Source organism: Onychomys torridus, chromosome 2, assembly GCF_903995425.1.
Source record: "Onychomys torridus chromosome 2, mOncTor1.1, whole genome shotgun sequence".
In the NCBI taxonomy this organism is placed as follows: domain Eukaryota; kingdom Metazoa; phylum Chordata; class Mammalia; order Rodentia; family Cricetidae; genus Onychomys; species Onychomys torridus.
In genome coordinates this window covers 1,679,015-1,700,370 of record NC_050444.1, presented here as the reverse complement: position 1 = coordinate 1,700,370, position 21,356 = coordinate 1,679,015, and the positions used below count along the sequence as shown (strand labels likewise).

The window sequence follows — 21,356 nt, the reverse complement described above, 5'->3', positions numbered from 1 at the left end:
GCTTACATAGGGACACATGCTCAGCCTGGAAGGAGGGGACAGGACCTGCCTGTACTGAATCCACCAGGTTTAAATGAATCCCCAGGGGGGTCTTGGTCCTGGAGGACATGGGAATGGAGGGGAGAGGCTGGGGGGAAGGTGGGAGTAGGGGTGGGAACGGGAGTGGGGAGGACAGGGGAACCCATGGCTGATGTGTAAAATTAAAACACATAATTTAAAAAGAAGAAGAAGAAGAAGAAGAAGAAGAAGAAGAAGAAGAAGAAGAAGAAGAAGAAGAAGAAGAAGAAGAAGAAGAAGAAGAAGAAGAAGAAGAAGAAGAAGCCAAGGCCACCCAGTGTACCAAGCCTAGACTCAGTCTGTTTTGGAGCTGTGTTGACTGCCCTCTTATTTCCAAAACAACCAGAGTGAAAGAAAACTCATTTCAATCAGTAAGAACCCAGGTGGTGTCTGTCCTGGTTCGTCACTAGTGTTATCTCTAGGTAGGTGGGGGGGGGGGGGAGTTTCAATCATACGGTTTTAAAAATAAACTCAATTGAGACTTTCCTTTCTTTTCCTACATTCCTTCCTTCTTTCCTTTCTTTCTTTTCTTCCTTCTTTCTTTCTTTCTTTCACTTTTTTTTTGTGAACAGTACCAATGGATTCTCTGATCCAAGAGCTCAGGTAAGATATCACCTTCATGACTCTTTCAAATATTGCTTGCTTTAGAATGGATTGTCTTTCTCCAGCTTCCTTGCTTTAAAATTAGGACTAGTCAAAGAGTAACTTCACTTTGGCTCTTTTTAACTCCCGGGGAAGCAGTGAAGGGCAGCAGCTGTGCTGATAATGGGTCTGAAAATATTTGATCTAATATTCTCATTTTAAAAAACCTTCTTGTATAATGTCAGTAATTACATGCTTCTCTTCACTGGCCACCTCTTTTCCATATGCCTGTATACCATGTGGGACTGGATTTTGCACTGATGGTCCATGAACATGATGAATGAATTGCCTAGATTCTAAGTTATCCAGTTTTTGTTTTAAATAATTATATAGTTCCATTACCTAGCTACTTCCAAGTTTTAACCTACACAGTAGAAAATAATGTGACAATTTTAAAGCAGGTCCTTCTATTTCTGTTTTAGGCATTGTACCTTAGACAGTGTTTTGGAAATGCTACCTTACTGAGTGATGCAGAAATTCATTGGGGTTTCAGTCACAGAATTATTGTCAAAGTATAAACTTTAAAAGTAAAGTACAAAGAGAAAAGAAAGGACTTTCAGTGTGGGGGAGGGCACAGCCTGAAGATACTTGCTTTAAGGAACACAATTGCCCTTGCAGACCCAGTAAGCCACCACTCCAATTGACTTGACTGAACTCAGAAACCTGTTTGTATTCTCAGGGCAATGCTTGACAAAGAAGGAATGTGACAGTGTCTGACTTACTTGCACTGCAGAGGGACATACTAACAGTTACACAGCTTATTCCAGGCACTGTGCTTGGTGATTTCCTAAAACCTAGGCTCAGTTACTTCCTCTTTATGTGATTGAATTTGTCCCAGCATCAACTCATTTACTTATTTAGATTTCTGATGTACTTCCTTATGAAAAATTGCTAGCAGAAAATCTATAGGTTTGCCTGGGTTAATGATGTCATCATTAACAATTTAAAGTTTTAAACTAGAGCAATAAAAGCAGGATATATGCATATACACTTGGGCCAGATTACAGTATGGAACTGATCACATGTAAAGCATGAAATTACTTGGCTCATTTAAAATTTTGTGTTTTAAACCTTCTCTCATTTAAAATTCCTGTGTTAGGAGGCTGACATTTAAATGATCAAGTGGGGAGAAATTATGCAATGTTTGTGGTACCATCTTCTGTGACCATATGGATGCCTTACCTATGGCAGTAACCACAATATTTTTAGGGAATCAAGACAGTCACAGAAAAGAAAGGGACATTTTAAGCAATAGATCTTAAAAGGACTTTAAAATGAGAGAAATTTGAAGCAATAATATGCATGCAATGATCTAGATGCAGTATCTACCTCAGATGAAGATGCAGGTGGAATTAAAGAAAGAAGCAAAACATGGGAAATGTTTTATGTTACTTTGTGGAAAATTACTTTTTAAGTATGTGATTAGCGATAATGACTAAAGTAAAAATAGTATTTGTTGAGGTCTTATATACCAAATTCTGCTAATTTTATCATCCAAATACTTTATTTAATCTTCACAGTAGCCTTATAAGATAGAAAACATTATGGCTGCACTTTTCAGAAAAATAATGAAAACCAACAGCTTCTGGAAATATCCTATGGGTGTACAGCTAGTAAATCATCCAAACTCCTGGTTCACGGGTCTGTTTCTCTTCTGGGCTGTACTTTCTCTCACCCACAACCAATCCAGCATAGGGTAGAAATTACAGAGGTACTGTCCCATGGCCTGGGACCTCAAGAGGCTTGATCTCAGAGTGCCACAGTAAAGCTTGGACAAATTCTAATTCTGGACAAAGAATTCCTTGTCTTCTAATTCTATAAAAATTACTCGTATCAAATATTCCATTTTACCTAATCTGTTAATAGAGTAATTCAGAAAGAGAATAACTATGGCTAGGGAAATTCACACATTTTCAAGCCTTTTTAATGAGACCAGTTGTACAAAGTACTTCCTTAAATTTTGCAGTAGTTTGTGCTCATTAGGATGACCATGCTTAAGCTTTCTTGATCCTAAACTGTTTCTTACAGTTTAACTTGACCCTATCTGCCATTCTACATATATCTTATGGAGGAAGGTAAAGTAATGTTTATATGAAAATGTATTGCTAGTGCCCTTTTAGTTTTTTGTGTCAAGTTCCCCACACTCACTCCTAACTGAATCCACAGTTCTTTTGCAATTGAGCATCATAGCCATGTGACTGAATTCTAAGTGTCACTGAGAAATGTGGAATACCTTCTCTAGCTTAGAAGTTATGATGGTGGAGAATGCTGGTAACTTTGTATAGTTCTCTTTAAAATGAACTGGCATGTTACTGCTTTCAGAGTGACTACTTACAAAAAATACTAATACAAATGAAGCTAATTTCAATATAGTATATATTGTTCATGGTACTAAAAAAATTGATACTGACATTCTCATCTTCTTATTATTCTGTATGTCAGCTACTATCATCACCATTAGAAAAGCAATTTATAACCACAGGTCTACCTTTAATCATCACCCTTATTAGCATTTCCAGTTTTCCTCCAACACATTCACAGTCAGATGGTATAGAGAAAGTTGTGCTGTCTTCCTCAGTCACAACCACTGCATTATCTCTGCTCTCTTCTAACTACCATTTCCCTTAATCTGGACCTCACTAATATCTCTAGAGACCAGGACTGTTGCAGAATGCCACTACCACAGGCTGTAGTCAGCTGGACCTCAGAGCATGGTTAAATTTCCTGCTCCTAACCAGAGGAAGAATGTGTTTCAATATTTAGCCTCTTAGTCCTTCTTCTGCATCCATGCAGTGTTGGTACAGTGGAGTTGTAATGGACAGTATGGTTAACCTTTGGGGTCAGGTCACAGCATCTCCAGAAGGGATGTGAGCACAGTGCTCTCAGTCAGTGAAAGGTGTCACCTCCTACATCTCCAAGCCATTTCACAGAAGATATGAAATGTAGACTTCCAGATTTTTATTTTCAGGATTCCCCCAATTTTTTATTTCAATCACATTCCCATACTTCCTTCTAAGAAAAGTCTATTCCCCAAGTTGTTTCCTCTTTTACTATTATAAACACTCTTTGCAGGGAAATGGGTGAAAATGGATTGAGGTAATGATATTTGTACTTTTTGTTTATTTTTGAGATTGTAATTTAATGGTAAGCAGTGCTGCAATAAACATTGAGTGCAAGTATGTCTGTGAAATAAAAACAGAATACTCTTTGCATCTCACTTCTGTTCCAGGTTATGGCTAACAGAATTCTCCCCTTTGTCTTTTACTGCATGGGATTTGTGCTTATTCTTACAGCCTAGGACTCATAAAATCTCATCTTTGTAGTGCCCCTTGACCTCCTAGACAGACTAATATTTTCTTCTTCTATTCCAAAGCTTTTCTACTTCTCTCTTTTAAAGCACCACCTACTTTGACTTGTAGCTCTTTATTATGTATTTTTTCATTTGTCTACTCACTCAAAACGAAGCAGGTTCTAGGCCTTCAAATGTGCAGGTGGATTGGAAAGACAAAAGAGAGGGAACAAGTTGAATGAAAGTCTTATCGACCTTGTATAATTCTGTCTTTCATATAACAACTACTTCTTTAAACTGGGAATTTCTTCATTCTTCTTTGTTTCCTCATGTTATTTTACAAATAAAATATTCTTACATCATTAACCTCTATTTGTCTTTAAAATAAATCATGATAGGGGTTTATTGAAAAAAAATTCTATTTAGCCTTTTACTTTTTAAAACTGTCTTCAAAGTGTCAACATGAATGGGAGAAATCACACAAGACCCAGCTCATAGATGAAAAGCTACAGTCAGTTAATAGTTGCTGAGCAGGAGAATCATTCTTCTCTGAGGATAAACTCCCTAATAGGCTATCCAGTTCCAAGTGGTCATATCCCTTCCCCCTCTCTCTGTGTATGTGTGTGTGTGTGTATGTGACACTAAATAAACTCAGCTTGCTGTACCTTTCTCTCTTTCTTACACAAATATACACATATATGTATAAAATAATTTAAGAAGAGGTCATGGATTTGAGAGGGTGTGGGGGCATGGAAGGATTTGGAAAGGGGAAAAGGAGGTAGAATTGTTTTAACTATAGTATTCATGTATGAGATTCTAAAAAAAATTAAATTTGAAAAAGTACCTGGCACACTTCTTCTTCCCAATTCTTAGAGCCTTTCCACTGTCCTGTACTTTTATTTATTTTCAAAGAAAAATTTATTAAATTGTGATAAGGACAGTTACCATCTTAACCTAGTCATGCCATGCCCCCTTTAAAGTCATGACTGCTTAGACAGCAAGGTTTCACTAGCCTTTCAATTACAAGCCAGGAAGTGTATATCTGTCTCTAATTTATTTTTATACTATCAGTAACAGATTCCATCTGTGTAGTGATATATTGAAGGGTCGAATATAAAAGTGAGGTGCTTTCGTTTTTGTCAATACCTACTGTGGTCTTATTTGGTCATTTCCAGTCAAGAAGAAAAAACAAAATGGACAGAAATAAGAACCACCAGTTCTGAGTAAAGGGGTCTGAGGACAGGTGCCTCATGCATAAGCCAATATTCTTCCCAAACCTGTGAGCACATGGAAGTCAAAGGTTCAGGCAGGCAGATGCTATGAAGCATAGGGACAGAACCCCACTTGAGCATTAGCTTCTGTTACTGTTCTCACAATAAATCTGAAGAGCAAACAAACTCTTACCTGCCAAAGACTCCCTGACAGATGCTTCTTTAAGGTGGGATTTGAAAGACACCTCCAGAACTCATGCACCATCAAATGCAGCCTGAGCCTCTGAACCTTCCTGATGTAGGAAACCACAGAGCCAACTGTTCTTCCAGGTTGATCTGTAAGAACAACTAACTGAGCCTTGCAGATTCCTCCTAGTGTCTATGATAAATAGCTACAGAGCTCCCTCTACCCTCACCAAGGACCCTGAGCCCTTCTTGCATGAGGATGCCACAAAATAGCCAGGAGTCCTTATGCAGGTGGGTCACTGAGCTTAAAGTAAGAGCTAGAAGGCCACTTTTCTATGGCCCCTCTCAAAAACACATGTTCTCACAACATGGCAGGTACCTTGATTTTCTTCTACCACTTATGGCTAGCTTTTCTTTGGCTTTCTAATCTCATGACACTGGGCTCCTCAAGGTACATCTTTGTTTCTCTATAACTGTGATTCTCTGGTGATCTCATTTGGGCTTTAAGTACGTTAGCATGAAAATAAATCTACATTTTCAGCTCTCCCTAATTCCTTGAACTTCAGATGCAGAACAGCTTCTGAGTAGATGAGTAGACCAAGGATGCAATCATTGTAATCTCATGATCACAATTTTGTCATTCAAGAATCCTTATAAATTAATTTACAGACTAGCTTTCAGAAGTCTACCCAGTGAGTGTGTAAGTCAGAGGATAAAATGAGACTCTAGAGTCCCCCGAACCCAGCCCCCCAGCCTCATAGTGCTACCTGTGTCTCAGGAACTGTGAACATGCCTCTGTACAACCTGCTCACTTGATTCTGAGCACCATGAAGTGGGTTCTGCTACCCACACTAGACAAATAAGTGCGGCACTAGCTGCGGTATTCTTTTGGGTCTCTTAGTCCCATGCTTTGCTTCTCTAACAGAATACAGCAAACTTGAGTACATTATAAATGCATTTTTTGGTGCATAAGGAAAATCAAAATCTAGGGGTTACAAAGGTACAGTAAGAGCCCTGTACTCCATCATCCTTAGGCAGAAGGCATCACATGCCAAGAAGGATGAAAAGAGCACAAATTTATCTTTATAACTCTCCTATTCCTGGGATGTTGTCCTTACTAGACCTGTGGTGACAGAGTCCCTAGGTCCCAATTACTGTACAGATATTGGATAAATTATTAAGGCCATTCCATGTAGTTAAAAGGGAGGTTTATTTTGTGGGTTAACTTACAAATGAAGGGATAGGTTGCAGGGTCTGGGAAAGGTATGGCGCAGTCTGGCGGTGTTCTCTGGTTCAGAACTCTGCTCAGTCTACCTCCAGCATCCAGGGTCGTGGAACCAAGAGAAGCCTCTCCTCTCAATCTTGGGTCTTCAGTGTCCTCCCTCAGCCCCGCCTTGTGGGCGTGACCATTACCAAAGCCTCAGTGGGGGTTGGAACTTCCAGGACAAGGCTGGGATGGCTACCCACTACATCTCCCCCTTTTGTCTAAATAAGAAGGTTCTAACCTAATACAAGACTATATACAAAGAAATGGTTATCAAATATTGTCCAGGAGTAATGAGGGATAATGACCTAGATAAGTTGGAATTACAATAAATGCAAACAATATCAAGCAAAAGACACATACTAAAATCCAGGGAAGTCTAGAGCGTGGGTAGGTGGCATGTTACAAAGATCATTCCAAAAGGTGTCCTATCCTAAAGAACCTGTGTCTAATACTTAATATATTCTATCTAAGATATTATATATGTATATATACTAAGTTGTAACTATAACTGGTAGTCTTGAACCTCATCAAAGACCTGAGAAGGAATATAATAATACCTGAGAAATGGGAGGACGCAAGCAACTTTTGGGAGTCTTGCAAGAGAATATAGAGGCAGCTGGCAGCCTGGACAGTCACCTAATGTTTGTCAGCATCATTGGTGGATTCAAATTGGCTACAGGCCTAGAGTATCTGACAGACCATTTTCAGAAGCAGGAATTCTGAAAGAACATCTTACCCTGTCTTGGCAAAGTACAGTGGTCAATTTCCTTGTGTCCCGCTTGTCTAGAAAGGACAGCATTCATACTGTCAGCAATTGAGGCAAGGGCAGTTCTTTGCCCAGTAGGCCATTTTGTGCCAAGAAGACAAACTTCCAAATGGAAATGTCTTAGAAGCCCAACATTCTCTCGGGATCAAATTGGTGCTGCCAGGAGCAATTCTGTCTCACATCAACAGAATTCTAAGTTATTTAAATGCCATATTCTCTAAGTCTATGAAGTGTTTGAAGATTACCTGTCTATCCGACCTATGTATTTATAAATCTGGATAACCTACCTAAATAATTATAGAGATGACAAGCATAGGTGACAATAAATCTATAAGTCTTATCTACCTAAACAACCTAAGGACTAAGGCTTCATGTAAACAAGGCAAACAGTCTGTAAGCAAATGTACAGTAAAAGGACAATGACTTTAAAATTGTGACAATACACAAAATATCTTTAACAGAGGTAGCAATGTATAGTGCAATATGCAACATGATAATAATCCTAAATATATATCAGTATACATAATATCTTAAACAGAAGGAGAACATACATACAGTATGACAGATATAAATTTACATTTGTCTCAATATACACATATTTCAAATAAGAGTAAAAATATGTGTACATTATAACAAACATAGTTCTGTATTTGTATCAATATACAAATGATCTTAAATAGGAATATAAAAAGTTTATATTTGTATCAACATATAAGAATTCATAACAGTGCAAATTACAGTGCAAATTATCGAAGGCTGCTATTTTACTAAATTTGTTTACTAACGTATATGATAGTCTACCATAATATCTTATATCTATCCATTCCATTTCTTCTTTTCCCTTTTTTTGAGACATATTTTCTATCCTTAAGGAGAGTACTGAGTTTAACAGTTTCTTCCACCCCCAACCCTAGAACCATCATCCATTACCCTGAGAAAGTTTTCTGTACTTTGCAAGGATAGTTCCCTTTTTATATGAATCTTGGAGTAGACTTGAAACCATAGCAGGGAAGGATGGTTGTATAATGATCTGAATAAAAATAAACTGGAAAAAGATCATATTATGGAATATTAAGCAAGAATGGTTCCTACTACTGCCACTGCAGAATAGAAATAGCAAGGTACACCCTGAGTATTAAGGGCAGGAAAGCAGATGAAGAATCAACATAACCTGTATTGAGGTCCCAGAAAAGGAAGGAGGTAATGAGGACAGACTGTTCCATAGCTCATGTGTGGGGTGTGAAGGCAAATCTAGACACCCAAAGGTGCTACAATAGCAACAAACAACATGTGCACACACCATGTGCTGACATCATTTTTGTTGGAGTCCTTCTAAATCAGAGACAGTCTTAATTATTATTTTTTTAGCTCATTTGTTACTTACTTACTTATTTTGGTTTTACTAGATAGTCTTACTCTGTAGCCCAGGATGGCTTGGAATTTGCTATATAGTCCAGACTATTAGTCTCAAACTTGAGGCAACTCTCCTGCCAAGCCTCAAAATGCAACAATTATAGGAACAATTTATAAAACTGGGTTTAGAGACAACCTCTAGAAGCAAGTTGTTGCTAGTTCAGTAGGATACTTGGCTGCTAAAGTATTTCACAGCTTAGTGTGTATGCATAAGACTCACAATTCTATCTGCATAATTATAACAGTATATCAGATGATGTGACCTCTACTGACTGAACACTCACCTATTTCAACACTCTTTCCTCCTTTGAAATTCCACTCAGGTGTGATGGAGAATTCTGCAAAATTACTTAAGATGTGCATTGGAGAAGATGAACATAAATGGGACCACTACACTTGAGAAACATCCCTTTAAAAAGACCTTATGCATGTCTCTAGGTTCCAAGTTTTTTGTTTGTTTGTTTGTTTGTTTTAATACAGGAATAATGACAAAAACAAAAGACAAATTTGTGGACCAAATCTTTACATTCAGATAAATGCCAACAAGTAAATTGGTATTTTTGCTGCAGGTGTGAAGCAGCCACATGGTCTTGAAAAAGTACATTGTCTGAGTTTCTAAATTACATTAGTGGAAGAAGTTTTGCCTTTAGGGATGCATTTTTTTTCTGGTTTATTTTCTCTCCCTGGGTTGCTGTGACATTGTTTCTGTGAGCTTTTGACTTACCGTGTCACATACATGTGTGTGCCCACTGGCTAAGTCATCCTTTCTTTTCCTTCCACCCCACATTACATCCCTTGCTCCTTTGCATTCTCATTCCTTCTCCACATTCCTGGCCTCAGTGTCCACTCTAGGTGAGCAGAAGGAGATCTGACTTTTCTCTGACCACTGCTGATTATAATGCTTCTTTCTATAGTAACTCCATTGAGTTTGAATGTTTCTGGAGGTACCTCTTCTTCACAAAGCAGAAGTTATCAACTGGTGAGCTGTTTAGAACATGTTGACTTTTTCTTTGTGAAGTGGGCTCATCTTAATAGTAAGGGAGTACTTGCCTCCCAGACACACAGGAATCTGTAATGTGATTTTTAATTATGTTACTATTTAAAAATACTATTTTATTAATTCTTTCAGAATTTCATACAATGTAGTTTGATCTCATTCACCCTCAACTCCTACTGATCTGTCCAACTTTGTGTTCTGTTCTATTTAATTTTGTTTTGTTTTACCCCATTAGATTCCATTGGTGCTTCCCAAATACTCTTGAACATAGGGCCTGCCATGGTCATTCTACCCAGGGAGGTCACACCTTAAAGAAAACTGATTCTCCTTATCTTAGAAGCAATCAAATGCCAACATCTCTACAATTAAGAGTGAAACATATCTATTTACCTCCTCACCTTCATACTGGGATTTTTGTCTGGCTTGGGTGTGTACAAGATTTATGTATTCTGTCATAATCGTTGTGAGTTCATATGTGTGTCTGCTTTGTTGCATCTGTAAAACATGGTTTCTTTGTTGCAATCCATCATCTCTGGCTCTTACATTCTTTTAACCCTGTCTTCCATCCCTGAGCCTTGAAATAAGGGTTTGCTTAGAGGTCCCATTTGGGGCTGAGCACTCCATAGTTTCTTATTCTCTGTAGATTCAACACTTGTGAGTATCTATGTTATATACTGTCTACTTCAGGAAGAAGTTTCTCTGATGAGGGTTGAAAGGTGCATTAATCTATGAGTCATCATGAGTGGTTTTAGTACTGTGTCTATTTAGCAGAATAATAGTAATAAATTCTTCCCTAGAGTCCATGACCTATCTAGTCACAGGCTCTTGACCCTTTCATGGTGTGAGATATGGAGCAGGACTTAAATCCAATCAGAATATACTTGGTTTCTCCCATAACATTTGTGCCACTATTGCACCAGTGGGCACATCTTATAGGGCAATTGTTGTTGTAGCTCATAGGGTTCCCAGCTGTGTAAGATTTGTGATTGCTTTTCTCCTCTTGTAGGATGCAGAGCACCTTTCAGCATCATGAAAGCTAATTAGTTATGTGTGAAACTTCCAGGTCAATACCAACTCATTTTTTTTTCTGTTTTATGGACTTAAGTATATGGTGTCTTCAGCAAGAAGATCTTATTGTGAAGTTCTGGAGGGTAAGCAACCAAGAGCAATGGTTTGAGGGAGCTATGACTTGGGTGTTTTAAGAAAAATCTCTATTGTGATTGTTACACAAATAATTCAATGTTTCTAAAACACACAGAGGCTTATATTACAATCTGCATGGCCTATGGCTCAGGCTTCTTGCTAGCTGGGTCTTTCATCTTAAATTAACCATTTCTATTAATCTATATGTTGCCACATGGCTGTGGCATTACTGATCTGCTGGCATCTTGTTGCTCGCTCCTTGGGTGGTGGGCTGGTGTCTCTCCTCACTTCACCCTTCTTCACCTCTATCTTCAATTTGAATGGACCACCTAACCTTATTTTGCCTCACCATTGGCCAAACAGCTTTATTTATCAACCAATGAGAGCAACATATATTCACAGCATACAGAAAGACATCCCACAGCAGAAAATTAGGTATTATCTCTGGCCCTATGGAAAGAAAAAAATTGATCCCATCAAATAACCTTGCCAATAGTCTTAGTGTTCCATAATAGCAAATTAGCCATTGATAAATAGCTACAAGTTATTATATGCTGAATTTATGGCATAGGTAATTGGATAAGCTGGAATTACAGTTTTATTTGTTGGATACATGCTAATCTAACATCATCTGTAAATTTGAGCATGCACACAAACTTTCTAAGAGAAATTCCAGAAAATCAGCTCAGGAATTCTAAGGAGTGTCCTGGCACAATGAACCACAGCTCTGCATTCATCAAGGCAGAAGGGTGAATTTGTCATTCTGAGAGACTCATCAATACTTTTAGGAATTATTAGGACAGTTTCAAATGCATTTAGATCCTCAGCCTGGCTCCTTTAGAAGGTCAAGGTCATGAGGATGTATCCTGAAGGGGGTTTGTGGTTCTAGTCATCCTCTTCTTGCACTCAACTTTAAAGTAAGAGTTTTGATGTGTTTTGCTGTTGTAGTGTAGGCAACAGAACCAGTCACTCACAGACTGAGTCATAGTGAACTTTTCTTTTTTTTCTAAGCTGATTATAGCAGATATTTTGTTACATTAATGTGAAACTGGCAAGCTATCTGAAAGTCTGACCCTTACATTCTGGATTTTTCTTTTATTCATCACTGTCCCAATGTAGAAAATTTTACAGGAAAATTACAACACTGTGTCTCTTTTCTCTTTAATAAAAACTCTAGGAAGAGGTTTTTTTTTATTTCATTCAATGCTATATCTTTATTGGTATCATTATATATATATATATATATATATATATATATATATATATATATATATATATTCATTGAACATCCCCTTATGACTACAAACTGAGCTATAATACTGCCCATAAGCTTTAGCATTGCTGAAAATTGTTCAGTTGTGTTTTTCTAAGAAGCATACAAAGCCTCAGAAACAACTGTACTAATGACTGTTTATTGTTCTAAATATAGACTAAATTTGTTTTCTAATTGTAGTTTGGAATGCAAATGGGTTAAAACATAGTTTCTCACTTTGGATAATTTACACTGGGTAATCAGACTAATGTACACACAGATAGCACGTGGAAATATTTGCAAAACAAACCTCCCTGTAATCATGCTAAGCTCCATTCTTAGTCCATGATACTTCCTTTCTTAGGTCAAAAAAGTGTTCTCCACTAGTAGCTTAAAATAATTATGTCATCCTTTAAGAAAATGTTGAAGGTTATAATTGCAGACTCAGTAAGTTTTGTCAGTTGGCTATATTTCTGGCCTACAAAGACTGACATTTGGAAAGCTTCCTGAGGTCTTCCATGATTGGCTGTCTCCATTCACTGGATTAAGCCCTGTTTGTTTATCAAATCACACTACCAAAGCTTGGCAGCCCACAATCTCCTGTAATTCCACCTTCAAGGGACCAAACTCACTTCCACTAGAAGAGCAAGAAGCACTCTAACCACTGAGCAATCTCCAGACCCCAAGTCACGTATCCAGCAATTGCCTATGGTTTAAATTGCTAATCTGTCTTTTTCTTATTGAGAAGAATTCTTTATGTAGTCTACTTCATGCTTTGTAAGATGTATGTGTCAAATATCTTTTCCTGTTCTGTGGTTTTCTTCTTCATTCTTTTCTTTTGAAAATTCTCTTGAAGAATGTGATGCATGTGTAGAAGGATGGGCACATTCAGAGAGCACAGTTCAGTGGACATTTCCCACCTGAGCATGTCATGTAACCTGATTGAGACCCGCACATGGATGGGATGGTCTGCATCCTAATTGGTACCTTCTGATACTAGACCTTTTACATTTAAATGTGATGCAACTTATTAGTCTTATCCTTTAAATTTGCATTTTAACTGGTTAACAAACCTTTATTTCCCTTAAGTTCATGAAAATGTTGCATCACTAACTTATGAAACAAGCGGTAGCTTGTTTTAGTTTCTAGCCAGATTTCCTTAAATTAACCCATTTATCTTTTGCCTCTGGGCTTTTCCTGTTCCCTAACTTCTGTAAATCTTACTCTTTCTCTGTGGCTTGCTATGAGGCTAGGTGGCTGGTCCCTGGAGTCCTCCTCCTTCTCTGGCTCCTAGATCTAGCTCTCCTCCCAGAGTTTCCCTCTATATATTCTCTCTGCCTACTAGCCCCACCTATCCTTCCTTGCTATTGGCCAGTTCTTCATTAGACCATCAGGTGTTTTACACAGGCACAATAACATAGCTTCATAGAGTTGAACAAATGCAACATAAACAAAAGTAACACCCCTTAAAATAATATTCTACTACAGCTGAAGACTCCTGGGATCTATCCTTTGATTCTGAATTGCTCCATAGCTGGCCTATGGGGATGCTGCCATTGGATCTTCTCTGTAGCCATCTGAACACCTGCTGCCACTGGAACTTCAGGATGTTCCTGACCACCTCAACATAGTGGTCATCTTGAAGTGGCTTCCTCTGACTCCCAGGCTGCAGAAACTTCTTAATTGTAGGAATGTTGTTGATTCTTGACTTAAATGCCTGCAGCAAAGGGAAGTCAGACAGTACGGAAGCACTAAGTTTTTCCACCATCAAAATGGCTTCTAACAGCTGTATGTCTGCCCAACTGAGCTGGTTGCCAACAAGAAAATCTTCCTTGTGGTCTTTTAAAATCATTTCAAAGACAGGGAAGTAACGAGTTTTAACTCTCTTCACAATTAAAACACAGTTTTCCTCTTTTTCCTCGGGGAGTTCAAACGATGATTATTATCATCAGGTCCAGGGTACCATCAGTATACATGTCAATCCTGACTCTCTCCTTTCAGATCCTTCCCATACAAGTTGTACTTGGCAGCAAGGTAGCTGAGGATGGTTCTAGACTATGTCAGCAGCATTCCGTCAATTTCATCCAAAGGTACTTGGTCAAAAGCAGGTGTCCATCCTTTTTCAACTACTCATATTGTTCTCTTGTCTCAAGAAATTCTTCTTCAAACTCTACTCCTGCCACAGCCAGCAGCTAACAGATCGATACCATCTTGCCTCTGCCACCAAAGTAGTAGAGCTTGGGTTTGGCATCTTTGACACCGGGCTCAGTTTCCTGATTGGGTCTCCACATTGCATTCTTTACAGTATAAGTTTTATACCCATAACTTCCTGAATTCTTTTTCTATAGTAATCCACCATTGCCCACAACACTGTGGATAACATCAACCTTGTTTGAGCTGCATTTTTCTCAGTTGAGAGCTTCCCTACTTTTCCTTAGAGAATTGCCTGTCTTTGCAATACATATACTGCAGATCACTATCACCATTAAGTAAAGCATGGGCCACCACAGCACATGTACTGCAGTTTCTCAGTAGTCTGTCTAATAACCAAGATGGTGGCTGAATGTCTTATAATGGGTGGTATAGAGTATGTGGCTACTGTGGGCCAAGAATATAGCAGGATAGTACCAAATCCCACCCAGATGTACACACAGTTTTAAACTTAAGAATTACTTATTTCCAAAATTTTTATTTATTATTTTTGGATGTGATTAACAGTGGATAAGAAACTGAAAAATAAAGCCTGAAATAATGAGGAGCAAGTACACACTGTAAAGGACAGGCCCTTGGGGGTTTGCTTGCTTGTTTCAAATAGATACCCACTCTACTGAAGAAATAACTGGTTCCCTAGTGACACATATTGTCCCCATAAGGTAGCCATTGGAGTAGGCCTGTTTCTGGCCCCTAAGTCTGCATTTGTGCTTGCATTGATAAGGCCACAGCTTAAATAACAAGTTGTATGACAAGACTTCACAGCTGTGACCATCAGCCCTTCAATTTTATTTTTGCTCTGTTGCAAAATGATCTTTGCTGTTCTTGGTTCTTTTTATTTCTATAGAAACAGAATTTTCCATGTCTTTTAAAAACTCTCTTGGGGCTTTGATGAGGATTACATTGATTTAATAAATAAATTTAAAGCAAGATGGGATCTTTTTATGCTATCTTTTCCTCAGGGACACTTTAGAGTCCCTCCTTCACTTAGATGTAATATAATCTCAAAAGGTAGTGATTTTATAGAGCTTTTGCACCTTGTCTGTTCAATCTGTCATTAGGTGTTTTTTCACATTGCTATGCTAAATGCATTTATTTATTATTGGTTTATAGATTTTCCATTACCTTTCAAATAGCAGCCTCACTGTATTTACTGCCTTATCACCAAATTTTATTTATAGTATTTTGGATTTTCTTCAGATACAATCCCAAAGCTGGAGAGATGTGCAAAGTGCTTGCTGTCAAGTGTAAGTACTTGACTCTGAATCCCAATGTCTGTATAAAACCAGGCACGAGAACATCTATGATCTCAGTGCTCCTATGTGGAAATGAGAGATGCAGATATGAGAATCCTGGGAAACTCATGGGCCTGTTAGCAAGCAAGAGACCCTACCTTTCAACAAGTTAGAAGACAAGAGCCAATATTGCTGATCCACACACACTTGTGTTGTATATGCATCCACACATGCTCAAGAATATAAGTATGCATATATATACAAATCTCACACACACACACACACACACACACACACACACACACACACACACACACACACCAGTTTTAGAACCCTATTTCTGTGAAAAAAGTTTTCCTTTTTAATCACCATGTCTTTGTTTTTATATCATTCTTCTTAGTCTTAATACAGATACCTATGTCTTGGCCCTAGTTGGTGGATCTGTGAAATTCATAGGAAGTCTTGCCCTGAATTCTCCATGAAAAGGCTGGAGCATGTAAATGATTTCCATGGATGTAGGTGTTTCTATTTCACTCATTTGTGAGGGCTCAAAATGAATGCATTTCTGGATCTGTAGTTTTGAGTTAATATCTTCTAGCTTACAGTAAGAGTAGTTTACTATTGAAATAGTCTTACAAAACACATAGTGGCAGCTTCTGTGAATTCAGATTTTCTAATGTGTTGTATTTTTTTTTTTCTGAAGCCTGAAGTTTTCACAAATCTAACTTAGGTGATTTTCTTGTGAATGCTCTCTGTGTGGCTTGTCTGAAAGAGTTGGAAACTCAGGTGTATGTCACACAAATAATAGCATTTCAAATTGGAATTCCAATATCTAAGTGTAGTCTTCCCAGGATTGTAACCTAAAAAGTTCTCAAAGGTAAATACAGAGCCTATGAAGTTAGTTTAATAAAATCCAAACCCAAAATATGATGTTTAAAGTGTTTGGTGATTGATTAGCCCCCTGGGGTCCTGGGTGTCTAGAGCAACAATTTGATTGAACAGAACAATAAATGCAGTGCTGACTGTATTTTTTTCTGTTTCTTTCTCATCTGCTAGAAAAATATAGATAATAGAGCTCATTTATTTTCCTTACATTTCAGAGCTCTGCAGATGGGAAAACATAGCCCAGTGGAAATGATTTCTGGCAACCTTGAGAAGATATGTTAGCATTTTGTGGCATTTCTCTCCATGACATGTAAAGCATGGCTTTCCTTCATTACAGTGTCACAGTGAAGTGTCACAATAAAGCCAAAATAGTGTTCCCTCGGGGAAAACTAGAAAGGGACCATTTTCAATGCACACACAAAGGGTAATATTTATTATAAAGCCTTTCATTTTAGCTCCAAATGCTGCCTGGGCTGTGAGTACTTTGCAATAGAGAAATGCACAGAATGTGAGGTTTAAAGCAAATGTTATGTGTAAACCTAATTTTTGTAAATGTAAATAAAAAGTGAAAAATAGAATGCTGTCATGGACATGTGTGCATTCGTAGTCTGCAGAGTGCTGGAAAGTGGCAGCATTGGCTGGTACTAGTGGAACACAAGGAGCACTGAACTGTGAGCCACACAGCTCTGTCTTGACCTGGCTTGTCAGCACCGATACTGTTTTCTTAGACCTTAACATATAATATAGAAATTATCCTCCCATTTTCCACATGAGAAATTTAATGTTCCAAGAGATCCAACAGTTTATTACTCAATCTGTTTCAATACCATTAATAGAAGATAAATCTAAACCTGTACTTTTTAATTAATTAAATTTATTCTTCAGTAGTTTCATACTTGTCTATATATATCTGGTAATTCTTACTCTACCATCTTGTCTTATCTCTCACTTCCATCCCTGTCATTCCAACTCTCCCTATAAGTCCCTTTTCCACATCCATGTCTTTTTGTTTTGGAACCCAGTGAGTTTAACCAGCACTGTCTGCTGTGGGTGTGGAACTATCACTGAGGTCTGCTAGGCTCACCTATAGGAACACAACTGAAAACAATGATCTCCCCTCCCTAATATCTCTAAATAGCCAGTAATGCCTCAAGGAGGGATATGGCCCCATAAGCCAATTCTCTATCCTTGACTGACTATTGACAGGTCAGTCTTATACAGGCCCAGTGCAGGCAAACCCCACTGTTGTGAGAACAGGTTCCAATGGCTGTCATGCAATGAAGGTAGTATTTCATAGTCCCCTTATGATCCAGCTCATGCATTCTTTCTATTCATATCCAGTATAGTATTCCCTGAGCCTTATGGGGAGTGATGGTGGTGGTATAAATGTCTTGTTTAGAACTGTGTGATCACTTATTCTCAGCACTCTGAACAGCCACGAGTCTTTGTATTTGCCACTGTTTGAAGAGATGCTTCTCTGATCAAAACTGAGAATAGTATTTGGTATTTGTCAATGGGCATAAGCATTATTGAGAAAGCATAAATTCATACTTTTGATATTAAAAACATTTATATTGCTCTTCATCCTACACTTGTAAAAGTATTATTTGATCCAAATATTGAGCTTTATTTTCATCACCATTGATAGTCATCTCTTAAGTACCAAGCTACTTCTCCAATTTAGGTCATAATCAGATTTTACCTTTTTAAATATTTATGTTAACCTAATTAAGTTTATATGTGTATTGTTGGGTGTGAGTGTGTACATGTGTGAAATCAGAGGCCAGTGCACTGCAGAAGCAAGCCTCTGATCTCTTGTAGCTGGAGCTATATGCGGCTGTAAACAGTCTGATGTGGGCACTAGGGGCTGAATTTGGGACCTGAGCAGCACCTGCTCATAGCTGAAGAACTGTCTCCCCAATCCTTACCATGTTGTTTTTGAAAAATTCTGCAGCTAAATATCATCTCTAGATAAAACAGTTGCCATGTAAGTGCACCTGAAAAATCACTAACCAAAGCCCTCTATCAATTATTTTCTCTTCAGTCAGAGAATTCTGTCCCTATACATAATCACTTCATACAGAATTTGTCCAAATCTACTGATCTGGTTTGGAAATACAGAGGATAAAATAAGCTGTGAGCCCCTGCACATGGGATTCAACTGTCAGTCCCACCAGCAAGTAGTTTTGCTTGCTTGCTTGTTTGTAGAATGCTACTTTCTGTGTAAATGAATAATGGTATATGATGCTATTTAAAAAGATAAAGTTTGAAGGACTAGTAGCCCATCATTGAAGAAAGAAATGATACTTTCCCTGCTGATTTGCCCTTCCTAACTAGAACATGATGAATGGCTGATGGTGCCATCACATCTCTTTCCTCTACCACCTTTATCTTCTTAAATGTTATGATTACAGTGCTGTTTCACATAGGATTCACCTTTTTAAATACATTTGTAAATATGTGATACATATTGTTGATCTGAAAAAGTTGTGTTTTTTTTTTATTTTGTTCAATTAAACTTTTGTATCTGTTTATTGGTAATTCTCTACTTCCACCCTTTCAACACCTAGCAACCACTATTCTTTATTATAATGTTTTATTTATTCTTTAAAGTCTCCATCTTACATAATTTATTTTGATTATGCACATCCATCACTACCTCTCTCCAACTCCTCCTACAGCCCCCATTCCATCTTCCAACTTAAGTCCTTACTTTGTTGTTGTTGTTATTAATGACCCCAAGTCCAGTTAGTGGTTCCCAAGTATATATGAATGGGGCCATCCACTGGGACATTGGCTAATCTATTAACAACCATGTCCCCAAAGGAGAGTGACTGTCCCTCCCTCAACAACCATTAGCTTCCAATGGCTGCTTCCACAAGGGTGAGGCCTTTGTGATACTTCCTCCCATTTAAATTGGAATTTTGACTGACTTCATATTATGCAGTTCTTGTCCAAGTAACCACAGCTGCTGTAAGTTGGTATATGCAATAGCTGTGTCCTGTCTAGAAGTCAATATTTCACAGATTTCTTCCTCATCCACTAGTTTTTACATTCTTTCCATTCCTTCTTCAGTGATACTCCTTGGACTTTGGATAGGAGAGTATAATATGGATGATTCATCTACAGCTGAGCTCTCACAGTTACTTATACTTGATTCTTTGATGGATTTTGAGTTCCTTAATTAATTGTTACCCACTGGGAAAAAATAAGCTTCCCTGATCAAAGTTGAGTTCAACAAGTCTATGGGTATAAACAAATATTCAGAACACATTTTGACAGCATAACTACTTAACATAATAACAATAGTTTCCACACTAGGGCCTATGATCTCCCGTCATGGAATTGTGACCAGATTTATAGTACCATGCATGCAATCTCTTCTGTGGACCAGACTTCATATCAAATCAGAAAGTGGTTAGTTGTTCCTATAATATTCATACCACTATTGCAACAGTGGGCATGTCTTGCTGGACAGGGACTAGGACAAACCACTGATGCCTTTTCTCTCCAGCAGCCTATAAAGAAACTTTTGGCACTATAAAATATAGCTAGTGGAGGAATAATTCCCTGACAACCACTGTTTATTTGATTCTAAAGTTTACCTCTCTTGTGTTTCTCATCTGTAAGAGAATCATGAACATTTTTCTCTCTGGATCTATGATTTATTTTACATAGTGTAATACATGTCTTCAAGTTGATAAATATGACAATATTTCCTTCTTGTTTAAAGTTGAATTGTACATATTGTATGTATAAAACATTTTCTTTGTCCATTCATCTGCCATGGATATTAAGGTGTTTTTACAAATTGGTCACTATAAATATTGCCACATATAACATTGAAATCAATATGACAATTCCTCAAAATAGAGCTACTATTGCTTCACCAATCTAATTTCTGAATATTTCTACAAAGGAATTAAATTAGGAATCTTCCTGATTAAATCTTCATTTTAATATGTTTTGTTAGCTTCTTCTCTAATACTAATTTAAATCACTCAAATTCTTAAAATTCATTTTCTGTCTCTTCTTTTAATGTCTGAACTGCAGAAGAGTCTCTCCTACTTTCTACAAATTGAGTTAATTTGATTTTGAAATGTGTTGGGGGTTTTTAGTCTTTCTTGGGAGGTCCACAACCCAACTCCCAAATAAATCACACACAGATTACTATTACTTATGAATACCCAGCCTTCTCTTGGCTTAGTTTTTTGCTAGCTTTTCTTAACTTTAATTATCCCATCTACCTTTTGCCTTTGGGCTTTTTCCATTCTCTTACTTCTGACTTGCTGTGGAGCTAGGTGGCTGGCCCCTGGAGTACTCCTCTTTCCTCTCTCATTTCTAGATCTCCCCTTCCAGTTTGTTCCTATATCTACTCTCTGCCTGCCAGCCCCACCTATCCTTTCTCCTGTCTCGCTATTGGCCCTTAAGCTATTCATTAGACCATCTGGTGTTTTACAGAGGTACAGTAACATGCCTTCACAGAGTTAAACAAATGCAATATGAATAAAAGTAACACATCTTAAAATAATATTCCTCAACAGAAATGTTGAGAATTTCTTGAACTCTCTTCACATACCTATCATCTCTTACCTCATCTCCATGTCTTTGACCTGTCCTTCAAAAGTGAGCTGATTATTAGGATGGTGGTTGTAAAGGCAGTTCTGTCTGCTGTCTGTTCTTTTTATATCAGCAAGGTGTGCAGTCTTGTGCTTTCCCAGACCAGTAGTTTCAGCCCACATAGTTCTCCACCTTCTATAGGCCCTCTTATCAAGATGTCGGGGGCCCTTATTACCATCTGG

At 37.9% G+C, this 21,356-nt stretch overlaps 1 protein-coding gene and 1 pseudogene across 6 annotated transcripts in view; one reads left to right on the top strand and one right to left on the bottom strand.

The window, feature by feature from the left end:
* LOC118577749 (suppression of tumorigenicity 18 protein) overlaps positions 1–21,356 on the top strand; it is a 157,752-nt gene that overhangs the window by 73,517 nt on the left and 62,879 nt on the right. For all 6 annotated transcript variants that reach the window (XM_036178391.1, XM_036178392.1, XM_036178389.1 and 3 more), the window contains one exon: positions 630–660. In XM_036178391.1, coding sequence (XP_036034284.1) covers positions 630–660 — 31 coding nt within the window. The remainder of the gene's footprint in view (positions 1–629; positions 661–21,356) is intronic.
* LOC118577351 lies at positions 11,588–14,514 on the bottom strand (annotated as a pseudogene).